Here is a 24,952-nt window from a genome sequence, read left to right on the forward strand (position 1 = left end):
TGTGCATTCAGTCCCCTGCCCCCTACACCGAGCTCTGGGTCCCCTTTCCACTGCCCCCTACCCAGCGCCGCCGGCATGCGGGCACCGGGCCCCTTCGTGCGCGTTCAGCCCCCGCTGCCCACACCGAGCTCTGGGTCCCCTTTCCACTGCCCCCTGCCCAGCGCCGAATGAGGCGGGGGGGGGGTTGACACCAGGGTGAACCCTCCACAGGGCAGAGCCCGTGCCCCAGGCGGTCCGCGTTGGATACTGTATCTGTGCACAGGGAGGTTATGTCACGGCAGGGCTGCCTTGAGCCTGGGGGCTCATGGGGTCAGTTGAACGCCCAGAAATCAAGAGCACCAACCCTCAGTGGTGCTGTGACCTCCGGTTTGGCCTGGTTGCCCCTCCGTCGGCGGCACTGCCATCCTGTGCGCCAGATTACAAAGCGGGGAGCCAGGCCGGTAGGAGCTGCTGCCCCAGGGCGAGTGTGGGGCAGACGTAGCGCACCCACTGAATCTGGAGGCTATGGCCACCCGGCATAAAGGCAACTCGGTCTCAGAACTTGTCTACACTCAGCTGTAGCACTTCAGTGTGGACACTACCCACCCCACAGGAGGGGCTCTCCCGTTGGCCACCTCCCCACGGGGCAATAGCTACGTCCCCAGAAGAATTCTTCCATCCATCTAGTGCTGTCTGTGCTGGGGGTTAGGTTGGCTAAACGACCTAAGGGCGGGGGGGCGGGGGCAATGTGTGGTTTTTCACACCCTTGAGTGAAGTCATTAAACCAATTTAATTTTCTAGTGTAGACCAGGCCTAAATCAAAGCCTCTGGGTAATGCCAATGCTAAACAATAATGGATTTGAGAGACCAGGTGAGGGAGGTAATATGTTTTATTGGACCAGCTTCTGCTGGTGAGAGAGATGAGCCACACGGAGCTCATCTTCAGGTCTGGGAAACCAACTCAGAACATCACAGCTAAATACAAGGTGCTAAAGAATCGGTTCCACCCTGTATTTAGCTGTGATGCTGGAAGTGCCTTTCCCAGCCCTGCAGAAGAGCTCAGTGTAGCTCGAAAGCTTGTCTCTGTCACAGAAGTTGGTCCAATAAAAGATATTCTTTCTAATCTCCTGGGGCCGACAGGGCTGCCATGTCTATTGCTGTGTTGGCAATTTCAGGCCTTCATAAATGATGAGCTTGGCTTAACAATCAGGAGATTCTAAAACCAGTAACTGCTGCGGTTGGTCTCCGTGGCCTTGTGGCTTGTCAGGCCTCGGGATTCATGTTTTCTGGCTTTTCTCCCCACCCACAAGGTCTAGAAACCGACGTGCTTCCCCTGAGAGCCCAGATTTTCACCCCGTCACTGGACTCCAGGAGCTGGGGCTTTGGGAGACATGCCAGGGGCGGAGAGATCAGACACAGGGGCTAGGGGCAGGGGAAGCCCGACAGGAGCGGAGGCAAGGGGCAGCAGCGCAGACACCTGCGGGACAGAGCGAGGCCGCACAGCCCCAGGGTGCCATTGCCAATAATCGCTGCATAAAGGAGACACTGTCTCTTTAAATGGTAACTCCGAGGAGAGCGGCGGTCGGCCCACCCCACAAACACGGACCGGACAGAAACCAATGCGCCTGCGCGAAAGGACGGGCGGCCTCTCGCTGTAAGAGTGCGCAGGCGCCAAACTGATCCTCGGGCCTCCCTTTGGACGGCTGTGCGCATGCGTCTGTTGCCGCACATGCGGGTGGGGGAGGGCAAAGGCGCCGGTGGGCGCGCGTGCGCAGCAGCGCTTGGACGCGGCGCGGGATGTCCGGCCGGGTGAAGCGGGAGCGGGAGGCCCGGGCGCCCCCGCGGAGCTCGGGCCGGGCGAGGCGGGAGCCGGCGGCGTCGCGCGGCTCCTCCCGAGGGAAGCGCGAGGCGGAGCCCGAGCGGGTCCGGGTGAAGCGCGAGCCCGAGGACGGGCCGCCCCGGGCCAAGCGGGAGCGCGAGGCCGAGGAGGAGCCGGAGCCGGAGCCGGAGCCGGCGCCGGCAGGTGGCGGCGGGGCTGGGGGCGGGGCGGCCCCTGGGGTGGGGGCGGGGCGGGGCCGGGGGCGGGGCCCCTGGGCTGGGGGCGGGGCTGGTGATGCTAACCTGGCTTTGCCCTCCCCAGGTGCGAAGCGCCGAGCACTGCGGGTGGGGGGCGCTTTCACCCAAGTGGGGAACGAGGGGGAAGAGGTCGTTTCTCAGCTCTTTAGTCAGTGTAAGTGGTGCTCTCGGGTAGGCAGCCCTTGCGGAGTGTGGCGTGCTGGTGTCATGCTCCCAGCAGCCTGCATGGGCTACTGTCGCCTGAGGAAATGCTGGGTGGTTTTGGGGTTTCTCTCTTGCCCTTCAGCGGCAGGTACCGCTTCAGGAAAACGGTTAATTTCCTTAGACCTGGGAGTGATGCTTGAGTTGTTTCTAATCCATTTGTGTGGGTCTTCGTTCCAGTGAGGTACGGCCGATTTGACCCCGAGGACCGGCGCAGCAGACACTGCCCATACCTGGACACTATTAACAGGTCAGTATAGAGACAAAGCAAACACTTGTAACACAGGGCATGGCAGAGCACTGGCCTAGTACAGTGGTTCCCAGCTTTTCCAGACTCCTGTACCCCTTTCAGCAGTCTGATTCGTCTTGCATATTCCAACTTCACCTCACTTAAAAACTACTTGCTTACCAAATCAGGCATAAAAATACAGAAGTGTCACAGCACACTAATTCTGAGAAATTGCTGACTTTCTCATGTTTAAATCAATTGTAATATAAATATTGTATTTACTTTACAAACAAGTCATTGTCTGTTTGAAAAAAGAAAAGGAGGACTTGTGGCACCTTAGAGACTAACCAATTTATTTGAGCATGAGCTTTCGTGAGCTATAGCTCACTTCATTGGATGCATTCAGTGGAAAATACAGTTTGAAATTTTAGTTTGTACTGACTTCGCTAGTGCTTTTTATGTAGCCTGTTGTAAAACTAGAAAAATATTGAAATGAGTTGATGCACCCCCTGGAAGACCTCTACGTACCCACTGGCCTAGCTGTTTGTTAGTACTAGATACATAAATGTCTGTGAGTGTATTAGGCCCTATCTAGTGCCTACAAAGAACCACAACTGTTTCTGGAATAGCAGTATCTGCTCAAGATTGGAATAGTAGCTGTTGCTATAGGGCAGGAGTGAGCTGCATCCGCAAAGGTTTAATAATGCCATCAGGAGGAGCAGGACTGGAATAGCAAGGGATGATGCATGTCAGGATTGAGATGCAGTTCTGATTTTTAAAATGATATGAGATCTTAGTTCCTCTGAGAGCCCAGAACCGGGAGGAAGGGGCTCTCTCATATTTGAGGTACTGTCACGTGCAGCATGGTACCAAGCAGCCTTCCAGTACTGTAGTGTGGGTCACACGTGATAATTTTTCTATTGCGCATGGTTCTCTTGAGTTCTGTCAGATTCATGAGAATGTAGGATTGGAGGGGACCATTGGGTAGGCAATATTTGTCTGACTGTTTCAGGGTAGCTCTGCTAACTTGCTATTAACCTGCTGTTTCAGGAGTGTTCTGGACTTTGACTTTGAGAAGCTGTGCTCCATCTCACTCTCGCATATAAACGTCTATGCTTGCCTGGTGTGTGGGAAATACTTCCAGGGTGAGTTCACTGCTGTACTGTATACCTGCCTCTGCAGCAAACAGAAGCACTGAATGGGGGTGTTACCCCGGCTATTTGAACACTTCGGGGTTCACTTAAAGAGAAGGACATTCCATTTGTCTTAAGTGGGAATTGTCTTTTGCCTTTTCCTGTGGGCCCTGAAATTCTAAAGCTATTTTACCTTCAAATCACTGTCAGAACGTGGGCAGATCCTGTTCTTAACCATTGCTGTGGCTTGTGCAGGGGATATAGTACATGTGAGTGGCTGGAGGTCAGTTCTGCATGGATTTATTGCTCGTCTAAACACGTGTTTAGGTGCTGTTCTATGGTTCCTTCTTTGCAAAGTCCCCTTGAAATCAACATGGCCAGTGGCTTATTTCATTTTACTGAAGCCATGTGCTGTTTATAAGAAAATAGTGTGGTAAGTAACTGAATGTGGGGAAACTAATTGTCAGTGTTGCAACAAGGCTCCCATTTTAACATTGGCAGGAATCCTCTGACTGGATCCCAGGGTTTTTGTAGCTAAATCCCACTCTGCCTTTATGGAAATTTACCTCCTGAGCATGTGTAGCTGTTTCAACATTTATTTTCCTTCAAAATACCCCCCCAAAAATTGCAGTTACACCTGGGAATAGGCCTCAGGTGGGTTAGATGTTCAGCAAAAGTGTCTAAAACCGGAGGATTCTAATGTATTCCCCCTGAATAAAATTAACAATGAGAGTGGGGTGTGGAGGTCTCTGGGATTCTCTTTTTGGATTGTAAACTTGTTTTACTTGATCTGTAAAGCACCATGTGCACCCATGATACGATACAACCATTTCCCCACCATCCTCTGTCACCTCTCTGCTTGAGGAAGGCTACGTATTGCTTTCCCAGAGTTCACTCTTCTCTTTGAGAGTCTGTGATTTCCTCCACTTGTTCCTGTTTCCAGAGGGCTGAGCAATCTTCCTCTAGCGCACAGCCAACCTCTCTCTAGGGAGGGAATGAACTGAGGTGAGGTGTCGGTAGCAATGCAGCATGCTGCACCTCTGTAGTGGAGATATCATTAAAACAATTGCTGCAGTCCATGCTGCTGCTCAGCACTTGCAGAAGGCAACATTTTTCTCTTACTAGTTCACATAGTTTCCTGAACATACGCCAGTGAAGGACAAAACCAAATACCGCTCAAGGTATAGAGAGCAAACCCTGGAAATTCTGTTTGTCCAGCTCATCAGTTGCCTTTGCAGTGAAGTTTAAGCCATTGGACATCTAGTCCGTGCTGTCCCTTTGGCTTCTCTTGCTGCGCTCCATGTTCCTGACCTGCCTTTTTTGTCCCTTCCACAGGCCGTGGGTTGAAGTCTCATGCTTACATTCACAGCGTACAGTTCAGCCATCACGTCTTTCTGAACCTCCACACGCTCAAGTTCTACTGTCTGCCAGACAACTATGAGATCATTGACTCCTCGCTGGAGGACATCACTGTACGTTGCCTTCTGGAGTTTTGCTGTCAGTAGTGCACAGGCAGAGGGGAAGGGAGGAAGGTGACTCCCTCCTCTCACATTGGAGGGCATAAGAATGTGCTCTTCGAGTATACAGTTCAGTTTGTACCTGCATGGGCACGCTGCCTGTTGTACTGTGTGGTCCAGATATGCACCTGCCCATTGATTTCCATGGGGACAGGATAGACTTGGTCAGACCAGAAGAGCTGGTGGAATTGCTCCTGTAACTCACTGTGTGTTTGGGGTAGAAGGGCCTGAATTAGATGGTTGCTTGTGATGCTGTATGCAGAGTGCGGGCTGGATACATGTGTCCCCAGGCCCAGGAATTTTTGCAGTAGAAAGGAGCAGTCTGCCAAAGGCATCAGCAGGATATTGTGGGAATTAGGGGCAGAGCTGTTATGAATGAAGCATTATCGGAAGAGGAAGGATGGGGCAGTGGCTAAGGCATTATCCAGAGACTCGGGTTCAATTCCTGCCTCAGACTCCGTGTATAACTTGGTCAGTCATTGAATCTCTCTGTGCCTTGGTCCCCGTCTGTAGCTTAACCTAGCCCTGGTCCTTCGCTTTCACGCAGCACTGCTTTTGATCCCTGTCAAACCTTCACCTCCTCCGCAATTTTTTGTAGATGTCCATGTTTCTGCGGCTGGTCTGGAGCTGTCTCTGCACAGCCTCTTTGCCCCACAGGCCCAGGAGATTCAATACCTCCTGCCTGCTCCAGGAAGGAGTGTGTCTAGAGTGTGTAGCCAGTTTGGTCAGTCGGACAGCTGCACACAACAAGGGGGAACTGCGAGGTGTGCTCGCCAAGCCAGACAGTCGGGGAAAAGCATTTTGAAAATAGGTGGGGTGTTTTAATTGGGGTGTGGCTCCCGGTTTCCTGACCAAACTGCTTGCCTTCTATGACGAGATAACTGGCTCTGTCGATACGGGGAAAGCGGTGGGTGTGATACATCTTGACCTTAGCAAAGCTTTTGATACGGTCTCCCACAGTATTCTAACCAGCATGTTAAAGAAGTATGGGCTGGATGAATGGACTATAAGGTGGATAGAAAGCTGGCTAGATCGTCGGGTAGTGATCAATGGCTCCATGTCCAATTGGCAGCCGGTATCAAGCGGTGTGCTCCAAGGGTCGGTCCTGGGGCCGGTTTTGTTCAGTATCTTCATTAATGATCTGGAGGATGGTGTGGATTGCACCCTCAGCAAGTTTGCAGATGACACTAAACTGGGAGGAGTGGTAGATCTGCTGGAGGGTAGGGATAGGATACAGAGGGACCTAGACAAATTGGAGGATTGGGCGAAAAGAAATCTGATGAGGTTCAACAAGGACAAGTGCAGAGTCCTGCTCTTAGGATGGAAGAATCCAATGCACTGCTACAGACTAGGGACCAAGTGGCTGGGCAACAGTTCTTCAGAAAAAGACCTAGGGGTTACAGTGGACGAGAAGCTGGATATGAGTCAACAGTGTGCCCTTGTTGCCAAGAAGGCTAATGGCATTTTGGGCTGCATAAGTAGGGGCATTGGCAGCAGATTGAGGGACGTGATCATTCCCCTCTATTTGGCATTGGTGAGGCCTCATCTGAAGTAGTGTGTCCAGTTTTGGGCCCCAAACGACAAGAAGGATGTGGAAACATTGGAAAGAGTCCAGTGGAGGGCAACAAAAACGATTAGGGGGCTGGAGCACATGACTTATGGGGAGAGGCTGAGGGAACTGGGATTATTTAGTCTGCAGAAGAAAAGAATGAGGAGGGATTTGATAGCTGCTTTCAACTACCTGAAAGGGGGTTCCAAAGAGGATGGATCTACACTGTTCTCAGTGGTACCAGATTGCAGAACGAGGAGTAATGGTCTCAAGTTGCAGTGGGGGAGGTTTAGGTAGGATGTTAGAAAAAACTTTTTCACTGGGTGGGTGGTGAAGCACTGGAATGGGTTACCTAGGGAGGTGGTGGAATCTCCTTCCTTAGAGGTTTTTAAGATCAGGCTTGACAAAACCCTGGGTGGGATGATTTATTTGGGGATTGGTCCTGCTTTGAGCAGGGGGTTGGACTAGATGACCTCCTGAGGTCCCGTCCAACCCTGATATTCTATGATTCTAGACTCCTGGGCAGTGAAGTTCACAATTGTGACTAGAGCAGTCACTTGTCAGGTGTTGCAGGATAGCTGCTGGAGGACTGTAGGGGTTGACCTAGATTGCACAATGTGCACACTTGTACTGTTTCAGCCTCTGTAGGTTGACCATGGCTCAACACCATTCGAGGAGGTGGTTTTACTGCATCGCTGTAACAGTGCGATTACATTGCTGGGAGACGAATCTGAATGTAGACACTTACATAAATAGGTCAATGCAAGGTGGCTTACATTGGTATAACTATAGTCATTAGGTATTTAACCTTTCATGTCTGAAGATGCTGACCATCCTAATTGTCCAGTGTGATCTGCCCCATGAGTCCCTAGGCCTTTCAGTGTTGGGTATGTGTCTTTTCATGCCAGGGTACTGGTGATGTTCTAGGGGCACTTTGAGCTTACAGATGTCTTTACTTCAGTTACAGGGAGGACTTTGCATTCTTCACACTGAATTTTAAAAATACAGATTTTCTCACTCTGTTTATTTCCCTTTTTGCATTTTCCTTGCTTGGCCAGAGCAAATTAATGGAATCTGTTCCACTTCCATTTATCATCAGTTTCCCTTTAGACACTGCTGCCCTAATGTTTGTGCTGTAAATGCTTTTGGGCATGTATATTATTTAAAACTGTTTCCAGTGAAATTTAAAAGACAGGAGGAAACTCATGTTGGTCTTACATTTTGTTAAAACCTTATTTTTTCAAAATCTTAATTCTGATCACTTAGAATTGGGTGCCCCTTTCAAGTGATAAATTAGTTGGAATAAACCTGTCCTGGAAATATCACCCAGTAATAAATATGGAACATGGTGCTGGAAGTCAGATCCCAGGAGCTGATGTAAAGAAGCTCTTAATTCTAAAGATGACTGGCTTGCTCCCTTTCTTTTTCAGTATGTGTTGAAGCCCACTTTCACCAAGCAGCAAATTGCCAATTTGGACAAACAAGCCAAACTTTCGCGGGCATATGATGGCACCACTTACCTGCCTGGCATTGTGGGGCTGAACAACATCAAGGCCAATGACTATGCCAATGCAGTACTCCAGGTACAATAGCTGTCGTCCTGCAATCTGTGGGGAGAAGCATAAAGAGTGGGCAAACTATGTGCATTCCCCCCCGCCCCAGAGGTTCTACATTTCACACCCACCCTCCCTCGGGATGAGTGGAATGATGTGTCCGCTTTTCTTGGCTCAAGATGGACTCCTGATTGCATGCTGAGATTTGTACTCTCTTTGGCCTGTGCCTCTGTGGTCAAAAGGAGTGTCTGCAGCTTGCTCCATTGTAAGCCAGTTGGACTCTTTCTCTAGGTTGGCCAAAAACTGGGTCTCTTAGATTTAAAACCTTTGTTTAGTTAATTGCTGGGGAATTCCCACGTGCAAAGCTAACTTAACGTGGGCCACATCAGTGTCTGAGTGGGAGAGCATTGTACAAATGTGTCTGCTGGCATGGTGCCATGCTTTTGAGAACAATTGCGGGGCTTTTCTTCCCTTTTAATTTAACTGTATCATAAAAGTACTGAAATAATAAATTATTCCTACAACAAAATATGGCAAAAAAGATATTCTCTATATATGTTCTCCAAAGTTACCATTGATCTAGATCTCTTTATATAGAGCCAAAATATTAAATTATCTTGCATGAGAATTTGAATCTCTGCAGATTTTCTCTGCCCCTTATCCTCATGTCCTGTGGGAGTACAAGGGAATCCTTCACCTGAAGCATGTTTCTACAGGAAGCACAATCAGTTGATCGGTTTGTACTTAATCAGTCTTCATTTGCTTGGAATCAAATCAGGCTAGAGGTCTGGAGAGCTCTGGCCCTTCTGTCAGTGGGCGTGCTGGGCTGAGTGATCGCTTTGCCACTGACCTTTGAATGTGTGTGCCCAGGCCCTGTCTAACGTCCCACCGCTGCGGAACTCCTTCCTGGAGGAGGAGAACTACAAGAACATCAAGCGCCCACCAGGGGGCATCATGTTCCTGCTCGTCCAGAGGTTTGGAGAGTTGATGAGGAAGCTGTGGAACCCCCGAAATTTCAAGGCTCACGTCTCTCCCCATGAAATGCTGCAGGCCGTGGTCCTGTGCAGTAAGAAGACCTTCCAGATTACCAAGCAAGGTGAGACCAAGGGGAGATCTTTAGCACACTCTTTTCCTTCAGCCACGCAGCAGAGCCCTAAAACATGGTTGCCTGGAGCAGTGGTTTGCACACTGGGAGGGTGGGTTGCACTGGGAAGGGGATTTCATGCATTATCTGCAGTGTGACACTGCAGAGGGTAAAGCAGAGCTCACACTCATGCTAGTCTGAGGTCCTGGGTGATATGTGTTTGTCCCTGGGCCAGGATCAGAACAATGCTAGATCAACGGACCTGCGATGGATGAGAGACCCGAATTCTTGCAAAACTGCAGGGCTGAAAATGAATGCTTTTTACCACTTGCAATCTGCTCTTCCTGCCTTGTATAAAGCATTCGTTCCTAGCCCTCAAGGTCTGTGAAGCAATGGACTTCAAATCACATCTTGATTTTTCTCTTTGGATTTCCTCCACTTGGATTCTAATGTGATTCTCTCCTGAGTATGAAATGGACATTCTGTGCTATCTGAATGCTGAGAGCAGCCAGCTCTGTGACCCTCCCAGCCCCAACTGTGCCAAGATATATATGTGTACTGCAGTAGCACCTAAGTCATGGACCAGTCCTCCTTCGTCTGAAGTGCTGTACAAACATAGAACAAAAAGGTGGTCCCTGCCCACAAAGGCCTTACAGATAAGTTTGGGACAGGAGACAGCAGGTGGGGACAGACAGACAGGGAAGCATGAGGAAACAGTGAGCTAGTACAGACCAGCATGATGGGCCGTGGCTGTGGCATGCCAGGTTCCTTATGGAGCAGCAGTATGAGGTTGAACTGGCAGAGCATTAAACACTTTTCAGTGTGATTGCCGTCATGAGGTGCCAGATAACAGGATACGGAGAAAGAAAAGGAGGACTTGTGGCACCTTAGAGACTAACCAATTTATTTGAGCATAAGTGAGCTGTAGCTCACGAAAGCTTATGCTCAAATAAATTGGTTAGTCTCTAAGGTGCCACAAGTCCTCCTTTTCTTTTTGCGAATACAGACTAACACGGCTGTTACTCTGAAACCCGTCAGGATACGGGGAAAGGAGTTTAACTCACTGACTCTGTGTAAACTCCTTCAGTGTTGGTTTTCTCTATTGCTTTGTTGCCCTGACTCATTTTCCTCAGTGTCTTCCTGTCTTCAGGTGATGGCGTTGACTTCCTCTCCTGGTTTCTAAATGCCTTGCACTCTGCTCTTGGTGGGACAAAGAAGAAGAAAAAGAGTAAGTTGGGGAAATGATGGTGTTTCTGCAACTGCTGCTTCTTTAACCGGATGTTAAATCATGTTTGGCCTAGCATGTGCTGATGTGGATTCTCTGGAGAATAGGTGTCCACGAAGTTAACAATTTTACTTTGCTTGTTAAAAAAGAAAAACCAAAAATAAATCTCTCAGCTAAGGCCTCCCCCCCCAGATTCCATCCTAAGATACTTGGTTTGTTTCAGAAGCAAGTGAGTTTCCTGTGCGCTCCTAATGCTTGTTTCAAACAGCAGCCACAGTGTAAAAGGAGAAGAGATATTGGCATGTATTCACAAGTTAGTTGGAATATTTACAATTGTAAAGAGTCCGAAACGAACCAGGCTTTCAAAAATAAGATGACCACTTTGAAGTAACTAAATCCAGATAATAAAAATCTCATCTGTGGTAACTAAGTGGGGTTTCTAGCACATCCTCTTTCCTCAGACTTTGTATTCAACCCTCCCTCCACCCCCCAATCCCCTGCACCAGCCCACACAAAACTCCTACCAGAGCAAAGACTTCCTCAGCTTGGCCCTTTTGTCTCATCTCTCCAAGTTAGGATTCCTCCCACTTCAGATGGAGCTGCTGAGCTCTTAACCCTGGTTAAACCATCTCTTCCCCATACAGATTCCAACTGAAGATACTGGCTTCTTTACTTCAGAGTCCTAAAGTAATCTTGGTGATTTCAGCAGTGCAGCCAGCGGCTCACTCCCTGGCACCTGTCTGTTAGCCACACGTTCCCTCAGCATTCTCTTCTCTAATCGTTCAGTGCAGTGTAACAGTCAAGGCAAGAAACCCATGACAAGAAAACCACGTCCAGCAATCTGTTTCCTGTGCAGCTCTTGTACATTTCACACGTTCCTCTGAACGTGCTGTTTCTGCATGTGCTGGTCTCAGGAGCTTTCTGTCTTGGGAATTTGCACTGCCCCAGCAACTGGGATGCATCAGAACTGGCTTTCAGACCAGAGCCTTCTCTTCAGAGCTCTACTTGATCACTTGTAACGTTTTTTTGCTCTGTGTGTGTGTTTTCACAGCCATTGTGACCGACGTGTTCCAAGGCTCCATGCGGATCTTTACCAAAAAGCTTCCACACCCTGACCTGGTGAGTTAACTTGGTCCTGACCTCTCTGGGTTTGTGCCCATCCTTCACACAAGGAAGGTCCAGGAGCAGCGGATCCCATGGTTGCATTGGGGGGCGTGCCACACATGCACTCCCCAGCAGGCCTGTTGCTGTACAGTTCCTGGGCGTTACTGCTTGTGACTGGGAGCCAGCTATTGTCACTCAATTAGGGTGAACTGCAAAGAATGGGGCAGACAATCCCCATAAAGCTGGTGGATATTCATGAATCTAAGTATTGGAAGCCAGCATAAAACAGCTGCCTTATTACCTTACTTGTTACTTGAAGTCCAAACAACACAGTTCCCTTAATGTGGTCCAGCCTCAGGCCTCCATCCAGGCACCTACATAAAATATGATGAAAATTTCTGTAAATCTTATTTCATCATATAAAAGAAAAGGTTCTACCAATCCCAAAGGATTGGACGCATTACCTCCCGGGTTATTAAATGTTTCAGATCTTACCCAAATACACACTATAGCCAATTCTTATTAACTAAACTAAAATTTATTAAAAAACGAGAGAATGGTTAAAAGATCAATATACATACAGACATGAGTTCAATTCACTGAGGTGCAGATTCATAGCAGAGATGGTGAGCTTTGTAGTTGCAAAGAGTTCTTTCAGAAATAATTCATAGGTTATAGTCCAATGTCCAAATATCATATTCAGGGGGTACCAGCATAACTGGGACCTCAGTCTTGCGACTCAACCTTCCCTAATGAAACCTAAGCAGATCTGAGATGACAGAATCAGGACCCAAGGATCTTTTATATAATTTCATGTCTTTTGACAAGTTGGAGTTCAAAAGGTAATTAGCATGACTTTGAAGGAGGTCCATCACCGGTACTTAACTATAGAATTAACATAAGGCCATTTGCTTTTTCCTCCACCATTCACAGATTATTTGCTATACATTTCAGAGAGAGATGAATACAGAGATATCCCGTGTTTACAGTTCATTTAAATGCTAGGATGTTCTTTCCATCTCTGAATTATCAGAATACAGCAGAGATAGGGACTGTTGGTTACATTGTCAACCCTACTCATACATATGTAAATACACAGAAACACAAACATTCTCTCCCCACATGTCTTTTGACGGTTATTTATTTTGCAGGATGTTTAACCCTTTCTAGCCATGCATGCTATAGGAAATTCTAGTGGAGGTTGCAGAGGCACTTAGAGGAGCTACAGAGAAAGCAGATCACCTCCCCCAACCCTGTTATCCTTGTGTCTGCATTGCCCATTGCAGAGCCAATGAAAGAGATGTCCAGCAATGAAGGTTTGCTATCCAAGACTGTCGTAATACAGGATCAGGGCGGACCTGTCTAGTCTGCGACCCTTTCCTTGTACCCAGTTCTACTGGGATGGGAGCATAGATGATCTGAAGTTGCTTAGAGACACTAGAGAGGCAGGGTGGGTGAGGTCTTATCTTCTATTGGACCAACTTCTGTGAGTGAAAGAGACAACCTTTCAAGCTTACACAGAGCTCTTCAGGGCTGGGAAAGGTACTCTGTGTCACAGCTAAATACAAGGTGGAACCGGTTGTTTAGCATAAGGAGTAATGAGTGTGGTAAGAGACCATTCAAGGTGAAATGTGCAGTCATAAAACCTGCAGTCATAAGACAAAAAAGGGGGATTAGAGGGTTATCGATTGTTGTAATTAGCCAGAAATCCAGTGTCTTTATCAAGTCCATGATTTTTAGTATTTAGCAAAGTTATGAATGTAGGCTCCCCCACTCGTCGTTTGCAGGTGCTGTGCAGGTTTCCTTTGAGGATTCGGACTGAGAGGTCAGATAGGGAGTGATCGCTTTGTGAAAAGTGTTTGCTCATGAGTGATAGTGTTTTTGTCTTTTATCACTTTTCTGTGTGAGTTCACTGGAGAGCGCAATGGTTTCACTCACGCAGTTGTTGGGCATTTAGTGCACTGGCTGAGGTACTCCACATGTTGTGACAGGCATGTGTAGGACCCATGGATCTTGAGTGGTGTGTTGTGGGGAGTATTGATCATCATAGCAGTGGAGATATGTCTGCAAGTTTTGCATCTGTTCTAGCAGGGTCTGGTGCTGCTTTGGTTAATGGGGCCTGGTCTGTGGGGAGTTTGTTTCTGTTGATGACCTTGGCAAGATTGGGGGGTTGTACGAAGGCCAGAAGAGAGGTCTGTGAAAGTAAGTGTGGTGATCTTGTATGTAGTTGTGTGTGAGGCTACATTGTTGAAGTTGATGCTGGAAGCTTTCCAGAGTGAGTTTAATGGATGGGTAGTGGTGGTTGTAGTTGTGTGGAAATTTGAGGGGGTTCAGATGGTCTGTCCAGAGGATGAAAATATCAGAGATGTATCTCAGGAATATCGCTGGTTTCATGGTGCATTTGTTCAGAAATTCTTCCTCAACGTGGTCCTTGAAGAGGCTGGCATGCTCAGGAGCTGTCCTAGTACCCATGGCTGTTCCCATGGTCTTTGGACAAATTGTTGCTGATGTAAAGTTGTTATGGGTGAGGGTGAAAGGGATGAGTTGTTGTCCATTGTAGATACTGGAGGTGGGCCGTGATGCTGTCATTGGGAGCAGTGGTGGTGTATAAGGAGGTGACATCCCTCAGAATGCCACTCTTACCACCTTGGAAGTGGTTACTGTTGCAGAGTTCCTAGAAGAAGTTGGTTGTGTCCAGGAGGAAGCTGGCCCTTTGCATGTTGAGTGGTTTGAGGATGGTTTCTATGAGTCCTGATATCCCTTCAGTCAGAGTGCTGTGGCCAGATACGATGGATTTGCCTGGGTTCCCTTGCTTGTGTGTATCTTGGGAAGCAGGTAGAAGGTCCCTCGGGAGGGTTCAAGGGGGATGAGATTGAAGAGTTTCTCTTGGAGTTGTTTGGGGAAGGATTTGATAGTATCCTTCAATTCCTGACTGAACTGTGGCGTGGGGTCTTCTTTGAGTTCTTTATAGCAGGTGGTGGTGGAGAGTTGCTTGTCCTCATTAACATAATTGTCATGGTGGAGGACTGTGATGGCATTCCCTTTGTCTGTTGGTCTGATCACTATCTGGAGGCTGGGTTTCAGAGACTGTATAGCTGGTCGAGTGATAGTCAGTGGTGGATGTGATGTTTAAGGATTTCACAGTGAACTTCCTGAAGCAATCAATGTAATGATCAAGTGTGTGGTTTCATCTGTTCTGGGGTGTCCAGTCAGATGGTTATTTTTGTGTGTGACTGTCAGTGGGGACCTAGTAATTGTGGGGGTTGGTGGTGTGGAAGAATTCTTTGAGATGGAGTTGGCGAAAGAATTCTTTTAGCTCTCCACATGTTAGTATGGTGTCTGGTTCCGTTGGGGGGCACAAGTTCAGTCCCTTGGAGAGTTGGGGGGTAGTCTTGATAAAATTGATGATGATGGGGGTGTCGCGTTGTGTCCACTTGGGTCTTGGTTCTATGGTTTCTCCCAGAGATGGTGTTCTGTGGCTTGTGGAGTTGTGGTTGGTTCTGCTTTCTGTTTTGGATGGCTGTCCTTGTGGGTTTTGATTGTTGTTTTGGGTTTCTTGCATAACCTCTAAGTAGGTTCCAGATTTTTTTTTCCCCCCTTCCAGTATGTGGGAGTGTGTGGTGATTCCTGGTTTGAGGTAGCCCCTTCTGGAATACGTAAGGTGCCAGAGAGAGTTCCCCAGTTTTTCTGAAGTCCTTCTATAGAGTTGGTCAACATATTTGGAGTTTTGTGTAGGGGCCAGAGGGTAACAGATGGTGAGCCCTCTGGGAATGATTTGCTCAGCTATTAAGTTTTGCTTTCTTTTTCATCTTCTTGTGGACTTTCCATGTCCATTTGGGGGACACTACACAGTATTGCCACTAGATGGTGCCAAAACTTAATGCATCTGTCCTAGACTAGCCTCACATACAGTATTGTCCATTCAAGGGTACAGGAGGCACTTTCATTCCTCAGCGGTGCTGGAAACTTTTACATTACAGATATGGTATGTTCTATTCGGAATGGAGCGACATTATTATTTATTTGTATTGCAGTGGCTTTCAGAGGCCCCCAGCTGAGATCAGGCCCCCATTGTGCTGGGCACTTCACAGACACATAGTAAGACAATCCCTGCTCCTTAAAAGCTTATGGTCTAAATAGACAAGAGAGATGCAGTTTTTAGCTCTTCAGTGCTACAAACCGTGAGGTTCCATTCACAGTTCTGACCCCTGCAATCCCCTGAAAAAACTACCATGGAGTCTGATTGTATAACAGGCCAACTTCTCAGGGGAAACATTGGGCCACAAGCCAAAACTAAAAGCTGCTGCTACAGATCTCTGCTTCAGAGCAAGCTGTGCAGCCTGCAGGAGTCACTGCAGGACTGCTGGAGTGGGAGGGGGGTAGGCCCTTCTGAGACACGTCACTTGAATTTCCTATTCAATTAGAAGAGACCATGAGCCGTCTATGACAGCTGGTCTTGGTTTGGTGCATGTGTAGATTAACTCTGTGGTGCGATTTCTGGTGTCTGTTTCAGATCATAGGTTTCCTTACGCTGGGGAAATAGCAATAGCTGCAAACGCTGTAGAAAAACAGTTCACAAATGGAGCTGGCTGATATGAGATGAACACTTGATGCTGTGTAGCAGACCTGGTTTTGTGCTGGGGCTGGTGGTGCAAAGATGTCCCAGTCCTGCACCTGCTGCAGAGCTAGGGGTCAAAGCTGGAGTTATTCTAGTGAAATTGGTTCAGTTCCAAAGCTCCCCCTCACCAAGGCCCTCATCCTACCGGAAAGTCATGCAGGCAAAGCCCTGTGGGTTTCCTTGCAGGATCAGGGCTGATGTCCTCATATAACGTAGCAGGGATAGTCTTTTCTTAATGATAGGTTTCAGAGTAACAGCCGTGTTAGTCTGTATTCGCAAAAAGAAAAGGAGGACTTGTGGCACCTTAGAGACTAACCAATTTATTTGAGCATAAGCTTTCGTGAGCTACAGCTCACTTCATCGGATGCATGGCTGCTGAAGATTGGAATGGAAGGCGATGCAGGTTGGGGCTGGGATGGCAGTGGATCCTTAGAGGGAACTTGCACTATGGCTAGCTGTAGGTAGTGCACACTGTATTAACTCTGGGCTCCACAGAATCATAGAATATCAGGGTTGGAAGGGACCTCAGGAGGTCATCTAGTCCAACCGCCTGCTCAAAGCAGGACCAGTCCCCAACTAATCATCCCAGCCAGGGCTTTGTCAAGCCTGACCTTAAAGATATCTAAGGAAGGAGATTCCACCACCTCCCTAGGTAACCCATTCCAGTGCTTCACCACCCTCCTAGTGAAAAAGTTTTTCCTAACATCCAACCTAAACCTCCCCCACTGCAACTTGAGATCATTACTCCTTGTTCTGTCATCAGCTACCACTGAGAACAGTCTAGATCCATCTTCTTTGGAACCCTCTTTCAGGTAGTTGAAAGCAACTATCAAATCCCCCCTCATTCTTCTTTTCCGCAGACTAAACAATCCCAGTTCCCTCAGCCTCGCCTCATAAGTCATGTGTTCCAGTCCCCTAATCATTTTTGTTGCCCTCCGCTGGACTCTTTCCAATGGTTCCACATCCTTCTTGTTGTGTGGGGCCCAAAACTGGACACACTACTCCAGATGAGGCCTCACCAATGTCTCACCATCTCCCAAAATGTATGGGTTAGGTCTGTCTGTCCCACAGTGCTTTGCTGTGCTAACCCAGGTGGTTGTGTCCCTGCCTCCCCTCAGCCAGCAGAGGAGAAGGAGCAGCTGCTGCAAAATGACGAGTACCAGGAGACAATGGTGGAATCCACCTTCATGTACCTGACCCTCGACCTCCCCACTGCTCCGCTGTACAAGGACGAGAAGGAGCAGCTGATCATCCCCCAGGTGCCGCTCTTCAACATCCTGGCCAAGTTCAACGGCATCACTGAGAAGGTAACTCCGCCCCTTCCCTGACTCTCCTGCACTGCTGCCCTCCTGCGTCTAGAGGCACACTTCCCTGCTGCCTGTCCCTATTAGACGCTTCTGCTCTGCAGTGCAGCTTGTGTTTGGGGGACAGCAACAAATGTGCTAAGGCGCCTGGCAGATCTAAGGCAGCATTGTTGGTGCTGGTAGCGTGGAGTGAGGGCTGGTGTGCTCTCCTATCCGTGTGGTACCTCTGCCCTGGCCATGTGTGGGTCTCTGGTTGCTGAGGGTTGTGTGTCTCTGTTCTTGCTCCAGGAGTATAAAACCTACAAGGAGAATTTCCTCAAGCGTTTCCAGCTGACCAAGCTGCCTCCCTACCTCATCTTCTGCATCAAGAGGTTCACCAAGAACAACTTCTTTGTGGAGAAGAACCCCACTATCGTCAACTTCCCCATCACGTAAGTACCAGCTCGGGGGGCTGCAGCTCCGTCTGTGCTTTCTATAGAAAACCCCTGGCTCTGGGAGCTGCGGCACTCGCTCTGAGAACAGAGTTCGTCTGCAGGGGATGAGCCCCAATGCAGCCCGTCTCCAGGTGGCAGCAGATGGGCGTTGGCGCCTGAATGGCGCTGCCAGGAGCTGGTGCAGATTACACCCTTGTGGGATATATTGGTTGGGTGCTCTCTGATCCTCTAAGGATTCCCTCCAGGCGTTGGTTAGCAGCTAGGCCTGTTTGGCTAGAAACATATTACTTACATGGACACTCGACCCTGGCAAACAGCCCTGTTTAGCAAACACTCACTCTGTACAGGCCATGCAGGCGTGCTGATACCAAGCACTGAGTTGTGATGGAAGGAGTGGCTTGTGGGTAAGCACAGGACTTGGACTCTGGAGACCTGAGATCAGTTCCCGGTTCTGCCACAAACTCCCTGTGTGACCCTGGGCAAATCCCTTCCTTTGCTGTGCCTCAGTTTCCTCTTCTGTAAAATGGGTGATCCTTCCCTGCCTCCTAGGGGTCTGTTGAGGATGACCTCAGCACTGTCTAGGGGGGGACTGTAGATACAGACACCAATGGAGCTCAGCCTTGTGAGGTCTTGTTTGGACCCCTCTTGGCTGCAGAGCCACGTGCAGTCGGCTGTTCTGCACCTGGAGCTTGTAGGCCGGCGTGTTGTGCGTCCATGTGGAGCTGACCTTTATACAGCCTCCGGAGTGGAACTCCCTGTTTGAATGGGTGCTAGGGCAGGGGTGGCACAACACATCCAGTTATGACTAACGGGGAACGTGACGTTTGGCTACTGCCCTTTTCTGGTGGCCAGAAAAGTCGTCTTTCTCTTTTGCTTTGAGTATTAAAAATGATCTGTGCAGCTTCCAACTGAACTGTGCAGACTGGTCTTGGCCAGAGCATATCCTCCCTCCTTGTTCTAGTGCAGTGCTGGGCTGTCTGCTGTGTGCTGGTGATCCAGCCTTGCATGGCAACAGAAGAGACAGCTCGGCGATAAGTGACTCCATGAGGAAAGCTGGGTGCTTTGTTCTGATTTACATGAATGTGGGGCTGACAGCTTGGTGACTGCAATCTCAGGTAGCTAAGGAGCTGGCCCCCGGGGCATCAGCATGCAATGTACAGGGGCACACTGGAACTCCCTGCCTTTTCAGGGCCTAGTGCAGCTTGCCCCTTGCACTCACAATGCTGCTGTTCCTCCTGCCGCAGGAACGTGGATCTCCGGGAGTACCTGTCTGAGGAGGTGCAGGCCGTGCACAAGAACACCACCTATGACCTTATCGCCAACATCGTGCATGATGGGAAACCCACCGAGGGCTCCTACAGAATTCACGTGCTGCATCACGTGCGTGACCGAAGGGGTGGGGTTCAGTGTCTGCTGGACACTGTGGGGGCTGGAGTAGCATGCACAGCTCCCCTCGTCCCTGCTAGCCCAGTGGCTTGCAGTGTTCCCTTGAGGTGTGACTGCTCCAGTCTCTGGGGGATTTAGCCCACGCAGAGGATGGCTGACACTAACTCGCTGCCTAAGGCTGATCTCTCGCAGCTGTTGTACCCGGGAGCTGAGGAGCTCTCCCCAGTTCGTTCTCCAGCCCTGCACAGCAGCTGAGGGCAGCACTTAGGGCTTGCCCCAGCAACTCTGCTCCCTGAATAGCCCCACAACTGACCTCAGGTAGCAGCTGGCCATAACCTGCTCCCCCAGTCCAGACGCATCTTGCTGCGATGTGCTGGGAAAGCAGTTTGCCTGCCCCGGGCTTCTGTGCTCATTGCTTGGTGCCAATCTGGATGATTGCTCGGGGAGCTGGGGATGAACTTCCTAGTGCATGCTTTGCTCTGTTGCTATGGCGAGGCTCAAAGCAAGAGGCTGGGCAGAGTGGATCTCTGGCACCATGCTGGAGCCTGGTGTGTCAGAACTAGCGCCATGGTAAGACCTGCTGTCACAACTCTCCTCACCCCTTTTGCAATGGCTTTTGGCAGGGCACGGGCAAGTGGTATGAGCTGCAAGACTTACAGGTGACCGATATCCTGCCCCAGATGATAACGCTCTCAGAGGCCTATATCCAGGTAAGTGCACTGTTCCCTTCAGCGCCGGGCTGTCTATTCCACTGCATGGGGTGACTCGTTCTACATCTGAGGGAATATACAAATCCCTGGTGACCTGACCAGGTGAGCTCTGCTGGCTTTCCTGCTGTCCCAGGTCTCTGCACAGCACAGCAGATGTGAGTTGCTTTTGCAGAGCTATTTAAAGCAAACTTGCTTTGCCACAGCTGCTCTAGCATGGTGCGCAGGCTGAGGCCCTCGGGGAAGGAAGTGGTGGTCCCTGTGTGGGAAGGAGGGCTGTGTGTGTGATGAGTCATTCAGTGCCTATGGTAAGTGCTGACCCCGTGGTGCAATGGTGGGACATGGGGGAGGCGTTGTTGTCACACCTGTGCTGGTGGTCATGTTCCTGTGCCTCTCATGCAGCATGCCCGTGATATGGACAGTGCTGTTGCACTCTGGGATGCGGCGGCAGCCCATGGGCTCTGGTCAGCAAGTCAGTAATGACTTAATGGGATAAATGATGTGGTAGAACAAAGGTGTGGGGGTGATAAACTTCTCAGGCAGGCAGCATTTGAGTCCCTGCACACAGAGGGGCCTACAGCAGCCTTGTGTGTCCTGAGGCAGGGAGTGGCGGCCTGAATTTAGCAAGTGGAACTCAAAGTAATACTTAGCGCTTCTCATCTGTACAGCCCAAAGGGTGGCTGGATTGCCCAGTGGTCAGGTCACTAGCCTGGGGCTAAGGAGAGCCAAGTTCAATTCCTGGCTCTATCACAAACTCACAAGAATGGCCAGACTGGGTCAGACCCATGGTCCATCTAGCCTAGTGTCCTGTCTTCTGACAGTGGCCAGTGCCAGGTGCTTCACAGGGAATGAATAGAAAAGGGCAATTATTGAATGATCCATTCCCATCATCCAGTCCCAGCTTCTGGCAGTAAAAGGCTTAGGAAGTTGCGTCCCTGACCATCTTGGCTAATAGCTGTTGATGGACCTATCACCCAGGAACTGATCTAATTCTCTTTTGAACCCAGTTATATTTCTTTTGGCCTTCACAACATCCCCTGGTAACAAATTCCACAGGATGACTGTGCGTTGTGTGAGGAAGTACTTCCATTCTTTGTTTTAAACCTGCTGCCCCCTTAGGGTGACCCCTGGTTCTTGTGTTAGGAGGAGGAGTAAATAACACTCCCCTAGTCACTCTCTCCACACCCATCATGATTTATAGACCTCTATCGCATTGCCCCCTTAGTCGCCTCTTCTAAGCTGAACAGTCCCAGTCTTTTTAGTCTCTCCTCGTATGGAAGCTGTTCCACACCCCTCATCGTTTTTGTTGCCCTTCCCTGTGTGTTTTCTAATGCCAGTGTACCATTTTTGAGATGAAGCAACCAGAACTGCACGCAGTATTCAAGGTGTGGACACACCGTGGCTGAATATAGTGACATTGTAATATTTTCTCTCTTCTTATCTATGCCTTTCCTAATGGATCCTAACAGGCTCTTAATTTTTTTGACTGCTGCTGCACATTGAGCAGATGTTTTCACAAAACTGTCCATGATGATGCCAAGATCTTTCTTGAGTGGTAACAGCTAATTTAGACCCTGCAGTTTTTTACATATAGTTGGGATTATGTTTTCCAAGGTGCATTACTTTGCATTTATCAACATTGAATTTCATCTGCCATTTTGTTGCCCGGTCACGCAGTTTTGTGAGATTTTTTTTATAGCTCTTTGCAGTCACCCTTGGTCTTAACTGTCTTGAGTAATTCTGCAAATTTTGCCATCTCACTGTTCACCCCCTTTTCCAGATAATTTATGAATATGTTGAACAGCACAGGTCCCAGTACGTATACTTGGGGAACCCTGCAATTTACCTCGCTCCATCGTGAAAACTGACCATTGTTTTCTGTCTTTTAACCAGTTAGTGACCCATGAGAGAACCTTCCCGCTTATCCCACGACTACTTACTTTTCTTAAGAGCCTTTGGTGAAGGACCTTGTCAAAGGCTTTTTGAAAGTCCAGATATACACCCTTGTCCACATGCTTGTTGACTCCCTCAAAGAATTCTAACAGATTGGTGAGGCATGATTTCCCTTTATAAAAGTCATGTTGACTCTTCCCCCAACATACTGTGTTTGATCAGACTCAAGAGATATTCTGTTTACTATCGTTTCAGCCAATTTGCCTGGTACTGAGGTCAGGCTTACTGGGCTGTAATTGCCAGGATCGCCTCTGGAACGTTTTCTTAAAAATAGGTGTCACAGGAGCTAACCTCCAGGCATCTGGTCCAGAGGCTGATTTAAGCGATAGGTCACAGACCACAGTTAGTAGTTCTGCAGTTTCACATTTGAGTTCCTTCAGAACTCTGGGGTGATACCATCTGGTCTCGGTGTTTTTTTTTTTATTGTTCTCAATTTGGTCAAAAACCTCCTCTACTGACACCTCTTGGACAGTTCCTCAGATTTGTCACCTAAAAAGAATGGCTCATGTTGGGATCTCGCTGCATATTCTCTGCAGTGAAGACCCATGTAAAGCATTGATTTAGCTTCTCCGCAGTGGCCATGTCTTCCTTGAGTGTTCCTCTAGCACCTCGATTGTCCAGTGGCCCCACTGACTCCTAGGCAGGCTCTCTGCTTTTGATGTACTTCAAACATTTTTGCTGTTTGTGTCTCCTTAGCTAGTTGCTCTTCAAATTTTTTCTTGGCCTGCCTTATTATACTTTTACACTTGACTTTCCAGAGTTTATGCTCCTTTGCATTTTGCTTAGTAGGATTTAACTTTCAATTTTTAAAGTACCCTTTTTGCCTGCATCCTTTTACTCTGCTATTTAGCCCTGGTGGCATTATTTTGGTCCTCTTACCATTTATTTTATTTGAGGGTATACATTTAGTTTGGCCCTCTATTATGGTGTTTTAAATAGTCTCCATGCAGCTCACAGGCATTTCACCCTTGTGACTGTTCCTTTTCATTTCTGTTTAACTAGCTTCCTCATTTTTGTGTGGTTCCCCTTTTGAAGTTAAATACTACTGTGATGGGTTTCATTGGCATTTTTCCCCTTACAAGGAAGTTAAATTTATGGTCTCTATTATCGTGTGTTCAGCTAGATTCACCTCTTGGACCAGATTCTGTGCTCCATTTAAGACTAAATCAAGCATTACCTCTCCCCTTGTGGGTTCCAGGATTAGCTGCTCCAAAAAGCAGTCGTTTATGGTGTTTGGAAACTTTATCTCTGCATCCTGTCCTGAGGTGACATGGACCCAGTCAATAGTTGAAATCCCCCATTATTGCGTTTTCTGCTTTTGTAGCCTCTCTAATCCCCCTGAACGTTTCCCAGTCATCACCACCATCCTGGTCAGGTGGTTGGTAGTATGTCCCAACTGTTATACGCGCATTGTTTAAGCGTGGAATTTCTGTCCCTAGAGATTGTATGGCACAGCTTGATTCATTTCAGATGTTTACTTTATATGCCTCTATGCAGTGCCATCCCCCCACTAGCGTGACCTACTCTGTCATTCCTATGTATTCTGAACCCTGCTTTTACCACTTCCCGTTGATTGTTCTCATTCCATCCTTTTTCCACGATGCCTGTTATAGCGATACCCTCATTCAGGCCTGGCACTTCAGTTCACCCATCTTAGAATTTAGACGTCTAGCATTTGTATAGAAGCACTTGTTCATTTTGTCAATACTCAGCTGGTTGTGTTTAAATGGGACTCATTAATGTGTGACTGTTCCTCACTAGCTCCTGTCTGTGCTCTACCAACTCCCTTCCTATCCTCTCTACTAGGATATGGAGCTCTCCCTTCCCTAAGGGGGTGAATGTATTGAAGGGGGAAATCCCTGGGCAAGTTATTTGATGTTCTCAGTTCCCCATCTGCAGAGGGGCACTGCCTGGCCTTGTGGCGGTGAGAGGATATGTACCCTCTAGATTGTGAAGTGCTTGGATACTGTGGTGACGGGGGCCAGATAAGAACTGCAGGGGGGTTAGTGAGGGAGTATCCCTATTTTACAGAAGGGGAAACTGAGGCACAAGTGCCTTGCCCAAGGTCACTCGGAGTCAGCGTTGGTCAGTAGCAGAGCCTGGCTTTCCTGACTGCCGCCTTGTGCCTTTTCCACTCGGCCATGCTGCCTTCCTGAGCTCTGCTGAGGGCAGGAAATGAACCCCAAAGTGATGGGTTTCTTTTCTCTTTGCAGATCTGGAAGAGGCGGGATGAGGATGAGACCAACCAGCAGGGGGCGTGAGAGGAGAGCGGAGTGCCACAGTTGTTTTCCACCATCCTCTCCCGGGTTTTGGGGGAGAGACTGGGATGCTGCCTGCCACCCGCAGCTGGATGGTGCTTCTCATCCCTGGCCTAGCACAATCCACAGTACGTGCCAGCAGGACTCAGCCCGATCAGCTTCTCCACCAGCCTCTGAGGGCACAGTGGGATGGAGTCTTGCATCACCCAGTGCCCTTTTGCTGCTCAGCTGCTCTCTGGCTGCACACAGGCCCTAGCAAACACTGGCCTGTGTTGCCCGTGGCAGAGGAAGCTGATCTCGGCTATCGCAGGCAGCCGTCTGTCTGGAAAACTCTTCAGGGAACCCAGGCTGTTCCCCTCATTTCATGTCTCACTGACGTCCCCATTCCAGCTGCACTGCCGCTGGCTGGTGGCTGGAGCAGACCGTGCCCCGGGCACAGTGACTAGCGAGGCCTGGAGCAGGAACGGCCTCTCTTCTACTTGCCAGTCCTGCTTCCTCATGTGCATTAAAGGAGTTCAGGCCTGTTTTTTATTTCCCTCGCCTGGCCTCATTGCTTCTGAAATCCCATCTGTTCCGTGCGCCTGCTTCTGTCTCCACTCAGGAGTTGCGGCCAAGCCCCTGTGCTGCCCCACAGCGGTGGGT

At 48.9% G+C, this 24,952-nt stretch overlaps 1 protein-coding gene across 1 annotated transcript; it reads left to right on the forward strand.

Annotated features, from left to right (window-relative positions):
• Window positions 1-1,735: 1,735 nt before the first annotated feature.
• USP39 (ubiquitin specific peptidase 39) lies at window positions 1,736-24,841 on the forward strand. Its single transcript, XM_084615031.1, has 13 exons — window positions 1,736-2,002; window positions 2,437-2,506; window positions 3,536-3,630; window positions 4,954-5,090; window positions 8,115-8,267; window positions 9,108-9,333; window positions 10,472-10,549; window positions 11,598-11,665; window positions 17,387-17,575; window positions 17,861-18,003; window positions 19,251-19,386; window positions 20,016-20,102; window positions 24,266-24,841. The coding sequence occupies exons 1-13, from the start codon at window positions 1,777-1,779 to the stop codon at window positions 24,311-24,313; spliced, it is 1,656 nt and encodes a 551-aa protein (XP_084471157.1). The 5' UTR covers window positions 1,736-1,776; the 3' UTR covers window positions 24,314-24,841.
• Window positions 24,842-24,952: the final 111 nt, after the last annotated feature.

This window comes from Lepidochelys olivacea (assembly GCF_965140295.1).
Source record: "Lepidochelys olivacea isolate rLepOli2 genome assembly, chromosome: 26".
Classification (NCBI taxonomy): domain Eukaryota; kingdom Metazoa; phylum Chordata; order Testudines; family Cheloniidae; genus Lepidochelys; species Lepidochelys olivacea.